Source organism: Monodon monoceros, unplaced genomic scaffold (assembly GCF_005190385.1).
Source record: "Monodon monoceros isolate NGI ecotype Baffin Bay Population unplaced genomic scaffold, NGI_Narwhal_1 Super_Scaffold_3, whole genome shotgun sequence".
Classification (NCBI taxonomy): Eukaryota; Metazoa; Chordata; class Mammalia; order Artiodactyla; family Monodontidae; genus Monodon; species Monodon monoceros.
In genome coordinates this window covers 67,154,727-67,172,397 of record NW_021703780.1, presented here as the reverse complement: position 1 = coordinate 67,172,397, position 17,671 = coordinate 67,154,727, and the positions used below count along the sequence as shown (strand labels likewise).

The following is a 17,671-nucleotide window of genomic DNA, read 5'->3' as shown; positions in this document are numbered from 1 at the left end:
TGTGTGAGTGTATATAGTATATGTGTATGTGTGTGTGTGAGTGTATATAGTATATGTGTATGTGTGTGTGTGAGTGTATATAGTATATGTGTGTATGTGTGTGTATATAGTATATGTGTGTGTATAGTATATGTGTATGTGTGTGTGTATGTGTATGTGTGTGTATATAAATGCTGTTACTTTCTGCCCCCACATTTCCTAAACACTGTGTGTCAGGTGCTGAGAATACACAGATGAATGAGGAACAGGCCGTGGCCTCAAGGAGCTCATTCTCTCCCCAGAGACGCAGGCATTTGTGTCGTTAACTCTGATACAGGGCTGTGAGGGGCTGTACTTGGAAATGCCAGCTCATTCGCCAGACATCTGAGTGCTGTTTCATTTCCTGGAGCTCTGCTAGGCAGCCAGGGGCACGGAGATGACTGAGACATGGTTCCTGCCCTCAGGGAGTTCACAGAACGTGGGAGGGAGAGGCCTTTTGTGCCAGAACCCAGGGAAGCCCCTGAAGAAAAGCCATTGCAGGTGGTGAGAATACCAACAGCTGAGGCTGGGAACACCAGCCCATCCTGACTCAGGGCAGCTGGAGGGGCTAAATCCTCCGTGTAGGGTGTAGCAGAGGATGATGGTGTGATGGTGGGAGGTGGGGGTGAGGTTGGTGAAGGGAGGCCAAAAAGATAGCTCGGGGTAAGTTTATAAAAGGCCTCAAGGGCTTCTCTGGTGGCACAGTGGTTAAGAATCCGCCTGCCAATGCAGGGGACACAGATTCAAGCCCTGGTCCGGGAAGATCCCACATACCACGGAGCAACTAAGCCCGTGCACCACAACTACTGAGCCTGTGCTCTAGAACCCACGAGCCACAACTGCTGAGCCTGTGAGCCACAACTACTGAAGCCCGCGCGCCTAGAGCCCATGCTCCGCAATAAGAGAAGCCATTGCAATGAGAAGCCCGCGCACTGCAACGGAGTAGCCCCTGCTCCCCGCAACTAGGGAAAGCCCACGCGCAGAAACGAAGACTGAACGCAGCCAAAAATAAATTTCTAAAAAATAATAATAATTAAATAATAAAAGACCTCAAATGCAGAATCAAGGCGCTTGGACTTTTTGCAAATACTACAGAGCCATTTAAAATTGTGAAGACAGGGATTGACTTAAGATCTGTATTTGCAAAAGCTGGAACTGTTAGTGGTGAGGATGGATCAGAACAGAGCAGAGATACAGATGGGAACTAGTGCAGTGCCTGAGGACCCGTGCCTGGGAAGACTTGCAGAGGTCCCTGCCACAAATGCAGTGGCTGGGAGATTGTAGGCAGGGAAGGGCTGAAGAGAGACTTGAGATCACATTGCTTCTCATCTCTTAATATTGCTTTCCTCTTTGAGCAAGTTGCTAGGAGGTGAGAGTTGGCCCTTCAGAGCTATGGGCACTCTTCAGTGCTCCACCTCCATAGTGGTCAGTGCTTTCCACTCACAGATAATAAGAACATTCATGGAAGTTGAGGGTGGGGAATAGGGCTCTGGGCTGGTGTCTTCACCTTGAAAGCATTAGACTGTCTTGAATTGTGAACTTGGGCTCCAGGGAACTGCCAGCCTCCACGGAGCTTTATCCACCCAAAGAGGAAACTTTTGATGAGTCTGTGCACTTAATCATGGACCTTTCATTTCACAGAGTTTACACTCAGATTATCTGACCTCCCTGAAAACTTGAGATAATCATTTTCATCATTAACATTTTAGTAACTCCTCATACTTTTTGAAAAACTTATCAGACTGGTTTTATTGATTTTTGTTTTGTTTTTAATTTAACTGGTTTGGAAATTTGTTGTCAGTAAAGCCCCCTGCACTTTCCAAATTGTTATTATTTTGAGATTATTTGAAATCAACATTAGGACAAGGAACATGTCTTTAACTGATTACTTAATTTTTCTCCTTTGAGAGTATTTACCAACTGGAAGAGATGATAGATGATAAAAGAAAAGGAAAGAAGAAAATACTGTACATTTGAAATGCTAATTATTTTGCTTTTCCATTTACAGGCGAGCGATATGTGATGACATTTTTGAACGTGTTAAGTTTTGGGGATCAGGGTAAGATGAAATTCTGTATTGTTTTAATTAAAGATGAACTATTAGTAGATACTTTCTCATATTTTTCTCTGCAGTTTGATACATTTAATGAAAAAATGAACCTGCAGACTATTTTTTAAAAAAGATTATAAGAAATGAATCCTGAAGATTAAAAATTGTAGGTCTTTATATATTTGACTATCCCCTCTCATTGACATGGGTGGCAAGTTCTCTTTTGAGATTCTCTGCCCTTACCCTGCTTTCTGCAGAGCTCTGGTGCTCATTTTGGGGGCCAGAGTGTGCTAAGGGAAAAGGGAGCTCATTGCAGTCACAAAGATTTGCTCCATGTTTGTGTGGCTAGATAGGTCTTAATATTTTTTTCACATTTATTTTTGAATATAATCCCAAAGTAGTGCAAATAAAAATAGAAAAAAAAATCAACTTGGTATTAATGACTTTTATAAAAAAATGCTGGTGATGGAAATGTTCTGTATCTTGACTATATCCATGTCAGTTGTGATATTGTTCTATAGTTTTGCAAGAATTTACTGTTTGGGGAACTGGGTAAAGGGTACATGGATCTCTTTTATTTCTTACAACTCCAAGTGAATCTATAATTATCTCAAAAAGTTTAATTTAAAAAATTAAATTAGAAAAAATTTTAATGGTGCTATAAAAATTCAAATAGAAAAACCAATACGATTGTTATTTCTTCCTTTTTGTTTTGTAGGCATGTATGATATAGTGAATAATCTTGGCTCCCTTGTGGCCAGATTAATTTTCCAGCCAATAGAAGAGAGTTTTTATATATTCTTTGCTAAGGTGCTGGAGAGAGAAAAGGATGCTACACTTCAGAAGCAGGTAGTCTTGGTTCTTATGTCACCATCTCCCAAGTGAATTCTCTATGTGCAGGATAAACAGACAGAAATGTGGAGCTATCTGTTCCCCTCTGTTAGCTCTGAAATTTTCTTCTAGTTTTCATTCTTCTATCACATTCTGAATGATGGCAGGACACTGAGCTCACTTCTTCTTTCACAGCTTCTCCTTTTTCCCCTGACCAGCCCTTCTTTTTCACCCTTTGTCCTTCTTTGTGACCTTATTCTTGTCCCAGCCCTCTCAGAACTCTCTGCGGCTGTCCCCAGTGCAGCGCAGACCTCCTTCCATGGTCTAGTGTTAGGTGTAAGAATGAGGTTGCCTCCCCCATCCTCACATTCTCAGGAACAAAAGATGAGCTGAAGGATGCAGAGACGGGGTCAAGGCTAACTGAGGGTGCGGGGAGGAAAGCATGCGGACATTTGGTCTCGCTCACCACACCAGTTGTTTAGCTTCTTAAGGACTGTGACATGCCCAGAGCTCCATTCTGACTCTGAGAATTGATATACTCCAGCCAGTAAAAACAGAAGAGATTTTAATCCAGGAGTATTTGGTTGTAGAAACTTCCCTTTTCCTAGAACCATTGAAAATGTCTGTCTTAGAATTAGAAGCAAGCTAAGTTGGCCTCTTACATCTCTTAGAAGACATTTTGCAAAATACAGTTTATGCACAGTATTTCAAAACGAGCTAATCTGGTTCTCAGACTGATTTAGGAATGTTTTCCTAAGTGTAGATTCCAGGAACATCAGGGTTTGGAGTTGTTTGTCAGGAGAAGCACGGTGACAAAGCTAGCTAGCAATGTAAAAACTCGTCCATTTAAGAATAAATGTCAGAGGGGGAAGTGAGTGTTTCCTAGGCAACATTTGAGATAGTTTATCCTAAATGAGTTAAAAACTAACCCTCCCCTGCACTGCCTAAGGAGGTACACTTTGTCTTTTTCCCTCCATTTGCTAATTGACATAGAAACAAACCCAGGCTACAGAAAAGCAGTGATGGCCCTCAGCAGTTGAAAGAGTGATCTGTAAAACAGCAAAGGGAGAAAGTCAGATGTGAAGTTTTTCTTTAGCTCATGATTCATCCCACTTCCTTCCCTCTCCCCCGGCCCAAGGAGGCTGTTGCTGTGGCCGCCGCGGTTTTGGAGTCCCTGCTAAAGCTGGCCCTGCTCACCGGCCTGACCATCTCTGTTTTCGGCTTTGCCTATTCTCAACTGGCTTTGGACATCTATGGAGGGGCCATGCTTAGCTCAGGATCAGGTATGCACAAGAGGTTTTTCCAGATCTGTTCTAATTTCCAAACCGAAATATTTAGAAGAGTCTTACAAAATTCAAACACACGACTGACATGTGTGTCAGTGTAGGGAAAATTGCCGGTAGCTGGGGCACCTGAGGTCAAACCAGCTCAGCGTGCAATTAGAGCTTTGGCACCAGGTCGATCAGTCCCGCAACCTCACTTGGAGCAGTTGTTATGAATCCTTGGCTTTCCTCTCAGCCCTAAAATGTGTTTTGCCGATTGCTTCCCTCTGGGGTAAGCGAGGAAGGAAGAGAGCAGGCTCTGATGAGTCTCCGCTTGGTACTAAACACATCTGCAGATAGTAAATGCCACATAAATCTCACGGCCTGATGGACAAAAGCCTCCGAAGGATAACCCAGAGCCATTTGCAGAGAATGAAATTGATCTCGGCAAATAAAGTGGTATATTTAGTCCAGTGACTCTTGGGTTTTGAAGGAGAAAAGTATTGAATATGTCTAACTTTGAAACACTTGGTGCCCAGGCCACTGGGCGTCTCACAGCATCGCTGGGCCCTGGGAACTTCACCAGTTTCAAAATGCGCTGGGTCGTGGGGTGGCAATCCATTTGGAGTGTTTCATCTTGGGTTTAGCAAAGATGTTTTTAATTCCTCAGGTCACTAGACAAGAACCCTGAAGACTTCTTTCTGCTGCCCTATCTCAAATGTAAAGGGCCTTCTCCAGTGCCATTTTACAACGTCACTGGCATGTTCTAGTCTCCACTATAATAGGCCCAAACTTTTAGTATTAGGGGAAGAAGGGCCGAGTTTCTGCTTGACAGCAAAGGTTGTTAAGTTTGGAGAAACACCTCCCATGAAACCAATGACGTGGTTTGCGGCTCCCTGGGTCAGGCAACTGCAGGGAGGCCCGCATTAAGAAGCCATTAGCAAGTCAGTGTGCAGAGATCGAGACAGGCTATTTCACAGCAGCTCTGCACCTTTTGAAAGGTAATCACCAAGGAGCAGCCTTTGTAATGCAACCACAGGACAGTGCCACGAGGAAAGGGCCGTCCCATCCATGTAATGTTCACTTGCTGGATTCGTTTATCATAGAAGATATATCAACAAACCATTGTCATTGCGTGGTCCTTTTACTCAAGTGAGATGCTGGTACCAGTCTTGAGAATTTAAAAGGGTCAGTGTTAGTTGATTTCTAAGGTAAAAAATTCTATCTCTGATGGTTTATGTCAGAGTCATTAATAATTCTATATTTTATTTTTAATTAATTCATTATTTTTTATTTTTGGCTGCGTTGGGTCTTCGTTGCTGCATGCAGGCTTTCTCTAGTTGCGGCGTGTGGGGGCTACTCTTCATTGCAGTGCACGGGCTTCTCATTGCAGTGGCTTCTCTTGTTGCAGAGCACGGGCTCTAGGCACGCGGGCTTCAGTAGTTGTGGCTTGAGGGCTCAGTAGTTGTGGCTCACGGTCTCTGGAGCGCAGACTCAGTAGTTGTGGCACATGGACTTTGTTGCTCTGCAGCACATGGGATCTTCCCGGACCAGGGCTTGAACCCGTGTCCCCTGCATTGGCAGGCGGATTCTCAACCACTGCGCCACCAGGGAAGCCCCAGAGTTGTTAATAATTTTAGACTCAAAAAGATATCCCCTCTGTCTCATCTTCAGAGAGAGAAGAGTCTTGAGAGTGGTCTGGTTTCTCAGTCTCTGAAAAGGATGTGTGGTTTGGTGTAGCTGCTGCAGGATCTTTAGGACCCTTGTCGTCTCTTGCCTGGCCCAGGCCTCCATCAGCATCCCTGTCCTGGCAAGGTCTTCCAGCATTTGTCTCCTCATTGCAACTGCTTCTCATTTTGACCAAACTTCCAGTTCTCTGTGCCTTCTGGGAGGGTCATTTTGTTTCCCCAGGGTGCCTGTCGGCTTTCCTTCCCTCGTCTGCACTCCACCCATCTTCTTGCCCTACTCCTGACTCTTCGGACTAGTGCTGCATATCCGAATGCCTTTCCTGTGCCAGAAAACATTAACACTACTGCTCTCTGCCCCTCTCCGCCCCCCACCATAGTCTTTTTTGTTCCCTTAAAACTACCTCACAAAACTTGACTTTCTCCAGAAAGTCTTACTGAATCAGAAAAGAATGGGAACTTTCCATGGCTCCGCCCAACCACTTAGTTTTGAAAGTGGACCTTGCAATGCTGCTGTCCTCCGTTGCCCCAGTTGCGTGTTGCTCTTTGTCCTCACCTGTGAAGTGGACTCACCTATGACCTGAAGTGGCCTCTCAAGAGGCCTCTGTGCTGTTGTCTCCAAATGTAGGACTTGGACGCACCACAGGCAGGCTTTCGTGGGGCACTGTGGTTTTGCTTTGCATTACTTGGGCTTAGCCCTGTATATAATTAGGAGCTTTGGAAGTGCTCTGAGACTTTTCTCAGAAGTCTTTCTCATACCTAGCTTTTCCATCCTAAAGAAAAATACATTCAGTGAACTTCCCTGAGATTTCTCACATTTATCTCTTAGGTGCTTCTCTCTTGCCCTTTCTTTTACTTTTTTTTGTCTGGAGAAGGAAGGATTTATTATTTGCAGCAAGTAAGGAGAACACTTGCTTTCCCAAAGCAGTGTCTTCTCTTTTATTTTTTAAAATCTTTTTTTCTTCTCAATCCCCTAATATTAGTTTCCTAGGGCTGCAATAACAATGTATCACAAACTGGGTGGCTTAATTTCAACAGAAATTGATTGTCTCACAGTTCTGGAGGGCAGAAGTCTGAAATCCAGGTGTCAGCAGGGCCGTGCTCTCTCTGACATCTCCAGAGTAGGCATCCTTCCTTGCCTCTTCTAGCTAAGGGTGTAGGCCGGCAGTCCTTGGCTTGGAAATGCATTAACTCCTCCTATCACGTGGCTGTCTTCTCCATGTGTGTCTTCACATTGTCTTCCCTCTGTCAGTGTCTGTTTCTGCATCCAGATTTCCCTTTTTTATAAGGACACCAGTCATAATGGATTAGGGCCCACCCTAATGACCTCATTTTAACTTGGTTATCTTTATAAAGACCTATTTCCAAATAGATCACACTCTAATAGATCCAGATCTATTAGACTTCAAATTACTTCAGATTACTTTTGAAGGGGATATATAATTCAAGCCATACTACCACTCACTTCAATCCATAGTTTAAGGTTCCATCCACAAATTCCCCAATTCCAACCTCTTTCCCCAAAATTGACTCAAAGCGCTTCTACTTGAATCACCGTTTCATGCAGGAGTTTTGTGTCCTCCACATTGCAAAGCAGCTCACTATCCACCTTCAGATAGACTCACACATGCCGTCAGCTTTCAGTTACCAAGTGAGAGGTGCAGGTTATGAGAGGAGCCCCACTCCTCTCTGCCAGAGAGAGGAGGATGGAGAGAAGCAGGAAGCACACTGCGCATAGCCTCGAGCCACCGCAGGGCAGAACCTGGTCCCTGTGTTCTTTGCTGGAGTCATCCCACAGCTGGGGTGGGGGCCAGGCTACTTTCTGCAGCGACTTGGGGAATGAAATGCAACAGGATACGGTACAATGTGTACCCAAGAGAGGGCCATCAGGGCTGCCTTGTTAGTAGTCCTTTTGTCCTTTTTGATGGCCATAAAACTATTTAGGGTCCCCATGATGCAGGGATGTTTCATATTAAGCAGCTTTCATAAACCATGAATAAGTTTCAGATTCTGAGACTCTGGAACTCCCCCCGCCTTTCCCTTTTCTTTTAGCAGTTAAGTTTTTTCTTTTTTGAGGTCTAGTTTACATAAATTAAAATGCTGTCCTATTTTTTTTTTTTTTTTGCGGTACGCGGGCCTCTCACTGTTGTGGCCTCTCCCGTTGCAGAGCACAGGTTCAGGACGCACAGGCTCAGCGGCCACAGCTCACAGGCCCAGCCGCTCCGCGGCATTTGGGATCTTCCCGGACCAGGGCACGAACCCGTGTCCCCTGCATCGGCAGGTGGACTCTCAACCACTGCGCCACCAGGGAAGCCCTAAAATGCTGTCCTCTTAAGAGCACAGTTTGGGGGCTTCCCTGGTGGCGCAGTGGTTAAGAATCCGCCTACCAATGCAGGGGACATAGGTTCGAGCCCTGGTCCAGGAAGATCCCACATACCGTGGAGCAACTAAGCCCATGTGCCACAACTACTGAGCCTACGCTCTAGAACCTGCGCACCACAACTACTGAGCCCACGTGCCACAGCTACTGAAACCCGCGTGCCTAGAGCCTGTGCTCTTTAATAAGAGAAGCCACCGCAATGAGAAGCACGTGCACTGCAACGAAGAGGAGCCCCCGCTCGCCGCAACTAGAGAAAGCCTACGTGCAGCAAAGAAGACCCAACGCAGGCAAAAATAAATAAATAAATAAATAATTTTAAAATGCTTTTAAAAAAAAAGCACAGTTTGATGAGTTTTGACAAGTATCTACACCCATGTAACCAACATCCAGATTAAGATACAGAACATTTCTATTACCCCAGAAAGTTCTATTAGGACCCTTTCCAGTCAACTGCCCCCCTCCAACTCAGAGACAAGCACTGCTCTGATTTCTGTTACCATAGATTAGTATTGCTTTTAAAAAGAATTTCATATAAATGAAATCATATAGCATGGGCACTTTCATGTTTGGCTTCTTTCCCTCAATATAATGTTTTTGAGATTCATCCATGTTTTTACATGCATCAGTAGTTTTTTTCCTCCTTGATTGCTGAGAAGTATTTCTTTGTGCGGACGGCCCATAGTTTGTTTATCCCTTCTCCTGTCGATGGTCACTTTGGGCTGTTAGGAATAAAACTGCTATGGATGTTTTTGTGAACACATGCATTTGTTTCTGTTGGTTGTACACCTAGGAGTAGAATTGCTGGATCATAGGTTAAGTACATGTTTACTTTATTAGAAACTGCTTGGCTGCCTGTCAGTAATAGCCCTTTTAAAGGAGGGGATCAGGGAATTCCCTCATGGTCCAGTGGTTAGGACTTGGCACTTTCACTGCTGAGGGCCCAGGTTCAGTCCCTGGTTGGGAACTAATGTCCTGCAAGCTGCGCAGCTTAGCCAGGGGGAAAAAAAAAAAAGAGGGGATCAATTTCGTTTTAAGGCTCCCGATTTTTTGTTAGCAGATCTTCCCAAAGCTTGTTAGTTAGCTCTAGAATCACATCACTTTGTTTTAGGAGAAAATAACCTTGCAGGCTCTGATTCTCCCAGAAGAGTTATGGGTGTTCTATCTCTGTAGTTTCCTGCTGCTCCTGAGCCCTGGGCTTCTTCAGGGCCTCCTCAACTGAGTTTCTCTCAGCATGCAGGGCCACTAGTGTCCCCAGGTGCACAAACTAGCAGGCTTCTTCATGCTGATTTAAAAAGTGAGATTTGCTTGCTGGCCAGATAAGCTTTTAGTTGTTAGGCAAGAGATCTGTACATTTATTCCTAATTGTCCTTTTGTTTTTAGCTGTTTATTTTAGTTAGTACTGTAGAATGCTGGGAGTCCTTCCAGATAGTTAAGACCATAGGCTCAAGCATGCGTCTGCCCACTGATGACATCAGCAGGGCTCATGACCCAGCTCTGGTGTTCTCTGACCAACCTGCCAAAGTGAGGGTGCATGTGGGCCTCCTGTTTGGGCTCTGGAGTCTCGGTGGGTTGTTTCCTTACAGGTCCTGTCCTGCTGCGTGCCTATTGTCTTTACGTCCTCCTGCTTGCCATCAATGGAGTGACCGAATGTTTCACATTTGCTGCCATGCGCAAAGAGGAGGTTGACAGGTAGGTAACCTTAAAGATAAACCTCTAATTATGGCCTTCAGCCAAAATGAAGTAACTTCTTTCTTTTCATTCTGAACATGCATTTACAGAAGGCTCTTCTAGAACCAGGAGTGTGGTGCCTTCCTCAGGCACCATTCAGTAAGTCCTCCCCACAGTAGGGCTGGGGGCAGCCACTGCTCCTTGCCTCCCTTTGTGAAGGGAGAAGTCAGGGCCCTGAAGGGTTTTGTTAATCCAGGTTGGCAGAGGCAGGCACCAGACAAGATCCACTCCTCCACCCACCTCCTTGCCCAGTGCTCCGATGGGTTACCAAGGAGCTTCTTCAAGATGCAGATCTATAGAATCTGATTTGTAGGTCTTGCAGAATCTCGGGGATCTGTGACACCTCTCCTCAGAGAAAGGCCCAAGTGCACATACAAGTTTTGCCACATTTTTTCCCATCCATTGACCCCCAGGTCAGGACCTCTGCCCTGGAATTTCAAGCAGTAGTTTTTAACACTGGTTATGAGTCACAGTGCCCCATGGAGCTTGTTAGAAATGCAGATTCCTGTCCACCCTACTCCCACCACTCTCTCTCCTACCATGCCTACAGAATCGGCAGGCCCTGAGCATGTGAATGTTTTTTTAAAACTCCTCAATGATTCTGACGTGAACTCCTGGTAAGAGCCTCTGACCCACACCTAGGATAATTGATCTCTTGTGTCCCAGATGCCAAAATTAGCAAGGTGGTATCTGAAGACATCACTGCAGAGTGCAGTTGAGGAGAAGGATAAAACTGATATGGACAAAGAAGAGAGAGGAAGAAGAAGAGAGAAGGGGTGGGTGTAGGTAATGGGGCGAGCGGCCCTCTTTATCCCTTTGCCCCTTGAGGTCTGGGTCCCTCGGGGGTTTCATGCTGCCTCTGTAGTGCCCTGAGTGCCATTGAAATCCCTCAGAGTCCCAGTGTGGGGGTGGGATGGGAAAAAGGTACTCAGAGAGTTGGCGAGCCCTTCCTCTCATTCAGAGCAGCCTCTGTCTGCTTCCCACTGGGGCCTGTCTCACAGAGGCTTGGTGACCTTGTATGCTACACCGTAGTTGAGAACTGGAGTCTAGGGCAGTGGTCCCAGCCCAGACTGCTTAGAAGTTCTGGCCCCCTCCCATACCAGCTGAACTGGAATTTTAGGAACTTAGGCCAAGGAGTCTTTTATTGCTCAGCTCCAGGAGGTTGCTGATGATAGATAGCGAAGGCCTTAGGAACCGCTGGCTCAGACCAGCTTTCAGAGTGAAAACTGCATTGAACACTGTGACCCAGTGCATATTTGGGTGTGACTGAAAGGAAGCTTCCATGAAGCAACAAGTACCCCAGTTACGCACAGGACACACTGATGGTTTTTAATTCTGTTCTATTTCATTTTTTAAACTGCCATGTCATGACCCACTAAATTGATTTCCTAGCCTACTTTTAGGTCACAACCCATAGTTTTCAAATGGTGGTCTAGACATGGTTTTTACTTCAGACAGTTAAATTTATAGCTATAAACTGCTTTGAGTCTATCTTTTTTTTTTTTTTTAGTGGATAAAATGTTCTCTAAGTTTAATTTTGAAAGCACTGTGTTTTTACTTGAAAGGTGCTTCTAACATGAAATGATTTAAAAATATAATTTAAAGCATACTAAATGAGGCACTGAGGTGTAGTGGAAAGAGTTCTGGACTAAGAATCTATCTCTTTGAAGGGAATTTTGTTATAACAATTTCAGCATTAGTGTTGAGGGGGAAAATCAACACTAAGCCTGATTAAAATATAAAAATATAAAATTAATTTAATTAATTTAAATTAATTAAAATTAAAAATATATATCTTGCAACAAATCATGAGGGAATATAGACAGTGGCCGGTTGCTTTGGTTTCTCTTACATTGCATTGACCCAAAGAAAGCAACTTTTTAAGTTATTTGTAGTAATGGGATCAGAACAGTATATTAAAATCTGGAAAATTATTTTCATGGTATTAGTAGTCAACATAGAGAAAAGACAGGGCCTTGTTCTCATCTGAAGTAACTCACTTCCCCTAAGAGTAAAATGTGTGTGCCTTTAAGCATGGTCTCCAGGTTTGTATTAAACATAGCAGCCCCCTTTCTGTCTGGGCCCCTGGCCCCAACCCTCAGTCCTGTCTGAACACAGGTAGCACCTGGGCTCATCACAGACCCCAGCAATTTTTCCCTCTCTATGAATTTAGCCAGACATAAAACGATAGTAAGAATTTTTACAGTAGAATTGAGCAGCTTAGTTAAGTGTTATGATTGATTTACCTCCTACATTTCAGATTCTGAATTGAAAAATATATACTGATGAAATCATGGCTTTTAATTAACTACCTACAGGCTAATCACTGTTTTTTCTAAATAAAAATAGGGGATTTAGTTGGATGTGAAATATTAGAATGTCCATTGAACTGCAAGTTGCTTTTTTGTTAATAACCTCATAATATGTATAGCATAAGATTGATGGCTTTTACATTATGCTCCACTGAAGGATTTTGTTGTGTTTTGTTAAGGATATCTCATTTTCTTTTGTCCATTTGACAAATACTTTTTGGGCATCTACTCTCTAACAGGCATTTCTTTAAGCTCCAGGAATTCAGCAATGAACAAAAGAGAAGAAAGAGATGCCTGCTCTCCTGGAGCTGACAGTAGGGAAGGCAGGTAGCAAACAAGTAAATAAGCAAGAAAATATTGTGCTTTGCAGAGAACTAAAACAGAGTTATGTAGTGAGAGTTGGGGCCTTTTTAGATTGGGGGGCCCCTCCAAGGAGGTGGCATTTAGGCTGAGGCCTGAATGACCAAGAAGAGTCTGCTATGCAAAGATGGGGCCGAACCTTCCAGGCAGAGGGGACAGTGGTGCAGAGGCCCAAGACTGACAGCTCCTTTTTCTGACTTGTTGGCCCTTGAGTGCCCAATGTGGAGTGGGACTCCATAACTGTTGAATGCAGGACAAGTGCACACAAGACTGGCACCATACTTTGCATGGTTGCCAAGGCTACAACGTATAGCTGTGCCTTGATGTTTTCAACCAGCACCCACTGGGGAATGCTTCAGTTGCTGCTGCAGTCATCTATCTTTTGATAAGCCTGATTAAATAACTTCCTGTCTGTGTTAACCAAGCCTTAGAAAATAGTCATTGTCACTGACTAATTTTCCATTGACTCAAATTTTTATCTTTAAAATTCTCATTTTATCTTTAAAATTTTATCTTTAAAATTCTCATTTTTTCCTGAAGTGGATAATGTCTTTAAGGCTATAGATTTATGAGTTCTGGAAAGTTCAATAGTTGCAGAGCCCTCTTCTAGTTAAAAACGGTGGACTCCGTCATCATCAGCACCTCCCGAATGGCTACGTTAAAGAAGCCACACCATGGAGCTTGTCCCTGCTTGAATTAGCATGAATTGCCTACCAGTTTCATTCATTGTTTCCATTCTACTTGGAGCTGGGTGAGGATGACTTTGGAAGTTTGTGAACCTGTGGCCTAAACTCCAAGCATTGGTCTTAATAAACCTTTCTGAGATCGTTTCTGAAAAAAAACTGAACAGATTACACATCTCTGCTTCTTTTTGGAAAAGAGGTCAGAGTACTGGCCCAGCCTCAGTGGCCTGTTATAAAGTTGGCCATTCTGATCATTGATTAGCAGTTAGTGAAGAAACTTCCCCTTTGAAGATGTGGGCTCTTGTAGTTCCATTACTCATTAAAAGAAACTCTCTCAACTGAGAAGCAAATGAATTCCCTCTCTGGAATTCTGGATGAAAGCATACCTCCCCTGTTGGAGTACAGTGTGTGTGTGTGTGTGTGTGTGTGTGTGTGTGTGTGTGTGTGTATGTGCGCGCGGGTGCGCGCACACGCATGCATGTGTGTTCTTGCTATCCTCTCTGATGAATTATATCTCCCATAGCACCTTGGGCTTGATCAGCCCAAGGACCAGAATCTGGGCATTTGGAGGCCACAGTGGCTTTCTTACCACCCCTCCCTTCTGTACAGAACCCGAGTGGTGGCCTCTGAGGTTTCCTAACCCAGCTGACACAGCTTGGGGATCTAAGGTGTTTGGTTCCCTCAACAGCTATACACTTAGAATGCTGGCTGTGTGCTAGGCAGAAATGAGATGCTGGAGAATTTTGTTCATGGATGTACCACAAGCCTTTTGGAAGACTGTGGCAGCTATTTTATCTCTGCTGAGACTCAGTTGAGAACTGAAAACTGAAGATAACTAAGTGACGTGCTGCTCTGGAATCATAGAAGTGAAAGGAGCAGTATAATCCCTCAAGTCGCAGAACCCACAGAGCTCTGCAGATGTAGAGAGCAGAGCAGGGATGTGTAAGAGTCTGGGAAACCCTGAAGGTGGTCCAGGCCTTGCTCCCTGTTTCCATTTCATTATGGAAGCTGGTCACTTGCTTTGAGTGAGATCCACTGGCCAAGGTTATGGGGCTTCTGCGTTTTGCAAGGGAAGCGGTATGAGGTGCTAAAGTTTAGGGGCGAGGGGTCAGGTTGGGGTGTAGGCTCATTCCTTAGGCAAATTATTTAGCCTCCCTCTGCCTGGTTTCCTCGTCCATAAAACGGATCCAAGCTCCACAGGGAAAGGGCCGTGTGTTCATCCACCAGTGCATCCCCAGCACCCCTCACAGTACCTGTCAGAGTGCCTGTTCACATGTAATTGTTACCCGTGTCATATTGTTGTGTCTCACATTAAAGACAGGCTGAAAAGGATTTTTATGTGTTTTGATCACAGTGTCACTTAAACTAACCAGTTATTATCCTTAAACACCATAAATATGTTGAGTTGTTCATTTTCTTACTCTTCTATTCAGGGGTGAAAGGGACAGTGACATTTCCATGTTGTCCACTTAGCATTCGATGTTGTGAAAATCAGCTGGATCGCGGGAACTTGAAGGTGCTTTCTGTGAATTCATGTTCACAGCCACTTTCTTTGCAGCAGCCCTGCCTTGGGACCAGGTACCCACTGCCCTGCATTGCTTGCCTCCCTCTTCCCAGGTACAATTTCACAATGCTGGGCCTCTCATCTTCGTTCCTGCTGTTATCCTATCTCCTGACCCATTGGTGTGGCAGCGTGGGCTTCATCTTGGCCAATTGCTTCAACATGGGCATTCGGATCACACAGAGCCTTTGCTTCATCCACCGCTACTACCGGAAGAGTCCCCACAAGCCCCTGGCCGGCCTGTTCCTGTCACCAGTCCTCCTCGGGGCATTTGCCCTCAGTGGTGGCATTACTGCTGTTTCCGAGGTGAGGCGCCCTGCAGCCTTCACACCACATGATTTTGCAGCATGTCCACTGTCCCTCGTTCCAGGCATCCCATTCCTGCTCTGCCTGACCCAGCTGGACAAGTATTTGCTTCCTCTTACCCCTTCCCCTAAGCTTCTGGGACAGCATCTTATGATAGAAATGACTGATGAGTGGTACCCGTGGGAACAGAGTAGACCCTAGTACATAGCTGTCATGCCTTTACCTGACTGGAAGCTGGAGCAGTAGGGCCTCCACTCCCCGTGGCTTGCCCCAGAGAAAGGAGGTACAGCTGGGGGCCCGGGGCAGTGACAGTGGTTTCTTTCTGCAGGTGTTCCTCTGCTGTGAGCGGGGCTGGCCAGCCATGCTGGTGCACGTCGCTGTGGGGGCCCTCTGTTTGGGAGTGACTCTTGGGACAGCATTCCTCACAGAGACCAAGCTGATCCACTTTCTTAGGACTCAGTTAGGTGTGTCCAGACTCACTGACAAAACGACGTGACCTCATGGAAGCCCTGTGGCACCTGGACCAGCTGTGGGGCAGTTTTATGGGTGGAACATGTTTTTTATGCAGAAGAGCCCAGTTAGGGGTCTGTAGTGGAGTGAGACCAACACACAGGTGAGTCATCGGAGCAAACCACCAGACCAAACACTTAGTATCCGTTTGAGATTTCAGACAGCAAGGAGGAGTTCCATTTTTAAGGGAAGACGAAAAAGCTTTTAAAATAGATACAATTATTTTTTTCACCATTTTGTTATAATCAGCATTTTTCTTTTTGAATAATGTGTTAATTCTTTTTGGTGGTGATTGACCTTCAGAACTACATGTTCCAACAAACTCTATCTTGGATGATAATAGTTAATAATCTTCTGGCCCAGAAGGAGAGATGTAGCCACTTTACCCTCCACAGGAATATTTAACATATTCCATAAAAGCCGGAAGGAGACTTGATGTTATGTGATGTTGTGCACCAAACAAGAACAAGTTGGCCCTGGAGTTGTGGCTTTCCCCACGTCAACACTGTGGCCTGGTTGTTTAGTGAAGGAGAAATATTGCTCAATGAGAAATCTAAGAAATGAAGACACAGTCTTTCAGATCACATATCCCACAGTTAGCCAGGCAGAGTCACTTCTCTCCCCTTCATGGCTGTCCCCCACTCCCACCCCCACCCCCAGGCCAGCACATGTCTTCCCATAGCAGGGGCAAGCCGGCTCACGACCTCTGGCCTGGCCACTTGAGAGAGGAGGGCTTTGAAGGACACTGTGATCCTTCGTGAGCTACTCTGAAGGGAACACCACTTTGCAGTTGGCTGTAACTTCTCATGAGGAGATTGCACAGATGACAACTAAAGTTGAATAGAGGTGTCTTTTTTTCCATCAGAATGAAATAGGGTAAATTCTATATGGCATGTGTCACTGAATCACACCCTTCTCCCGCTGACCTGTTACTTCCAGCACTGGTCAGTACACCGGAATTCCAGCCCCAGGACAAGACTGGCAGGCCTGCGGATCTGGTCCTTCAGGCTACAGTGTGAGCCCAGGCTAAGGCTTGCCTCCCTGCCCTGCACCCAGCAGGTGCTGTTCTCAGGCAGCAAAGCATTCTTCTTCTTTCATTAATGTATTACTATGTTAACTGATGTAATGTATTAATTAATTAGATGTGATTGACCTTTGGAGCTACATGCACAGACTATAATAGCTAGTAATCATCTAGACCCGACGTCCCCAAACTTCCTATGTTTACACCCAGAGAGCAGGGAAGCTTGTATCAGATGGCAGTTTGGCTGAAATGCACACATTTAAATCCACTGGCCCAGAGCCAAAGCCAAGAGGCCAAGGATAAAGACCCACCCAGTGCACCAAGACTAGGACCCAGTCACCTGGACACCTTTTTATCTTTTCAAGGAGAGAATGCTTCGTATTAATTGCAGGGAAAGTAGCTAAATGCAAGGTGTCACTGAACAATCAGAGGCCCTCCAGAATCATGGGCTTGGTCACGTTTTGTAAGGCAGGGTCAGCCTACCTCAGAAGAACTGATTGCCCCGTGGGGTAGGGTGGGTGGCACACACAGAAGGCAGCCCCCCACCCCCAAGTACTTTTTTTTTTTTAAATAAATTTATTTATTTATTTTTGGCTGAGTTGGGTCTTTGTTGCTGCGCATAGGCTTTCTCTAGTTGTGGCAAACGGGAGCTACTCTTTGTTGCGGTGTGCAGGCTTCTCATTGTGGTGGCTTCTCTTGTTGCGGAGCACGGGCTCTAGGCACACGGGCTTCAGTAGCTGTGGCACGTGGGCTTAGTAGTTGTGGCACACAGGCTCTAGAGTACATGCTCAGTAGTTGTGGTGCACGGGCTTAGTTGCTCCGCGGCATGTGTGATCTTCCCGGACCAGGGCTCGAACCCATGTCCCCTGCATTGGCAGGCGGATTCTTAACCACTGCACCACCAGGAAAGGCCCCCCAAGTACTTTTTTTTGTCTTTTGAATGCACAGAAATGGGCCTCCA

The 17,671-nt window shown here is 45.3% G+C and overlaps 1 protein-coding gene across 2 annotated transcripts in view; it reads left to right on the top strand.

Annotated features, from left to right (window-relative positions):
• RFT1 (RFT1 homolog) overlaps nucleotides 1-17,254 on the top strand; it is a 42,662-nt gene extending 25,408 nt beyond the window's left edge. Inside the window, exons 8-13 of one of the 2 annotated variants that reach the window (XM_029244128.1) lie at nucleotides 2,027-2,077; nucleotides 2,787-2,917; nucleotides 4,038-4,182; nucleotides 9,810-9,915; nucleotides 14,927-15,176; nucleotides 15,505-15,920. In XM_029244128.1, the coding sequence (XP_029099961.1) occupies nucleotides 2,027-2,077; nucleotides 2,787-2,917; nucleotides 4,038-4,182; nucleotides 9,810-9,915; nucleotides 14,927-15,176; nucleotides 15,505-15,672 (851 nt within the window). In that variant the 3' untranslated portion in view covers nucleotides 15,673-15,920. Of the gene's footprint in view, nucleotides 1-2,026; nucleotides 2,078-2,786; nucleotides 2,918-4,037; nucleotides 4,183-9,809; nucleotides 9,916-14,926 lie in introns of both variants that reach the window. The other variant, XM_029244127.1, reaches the window with a different exon arrangement.
• Nucleotides 17,255-17,671: the final 417 nt, after the last annotated feature.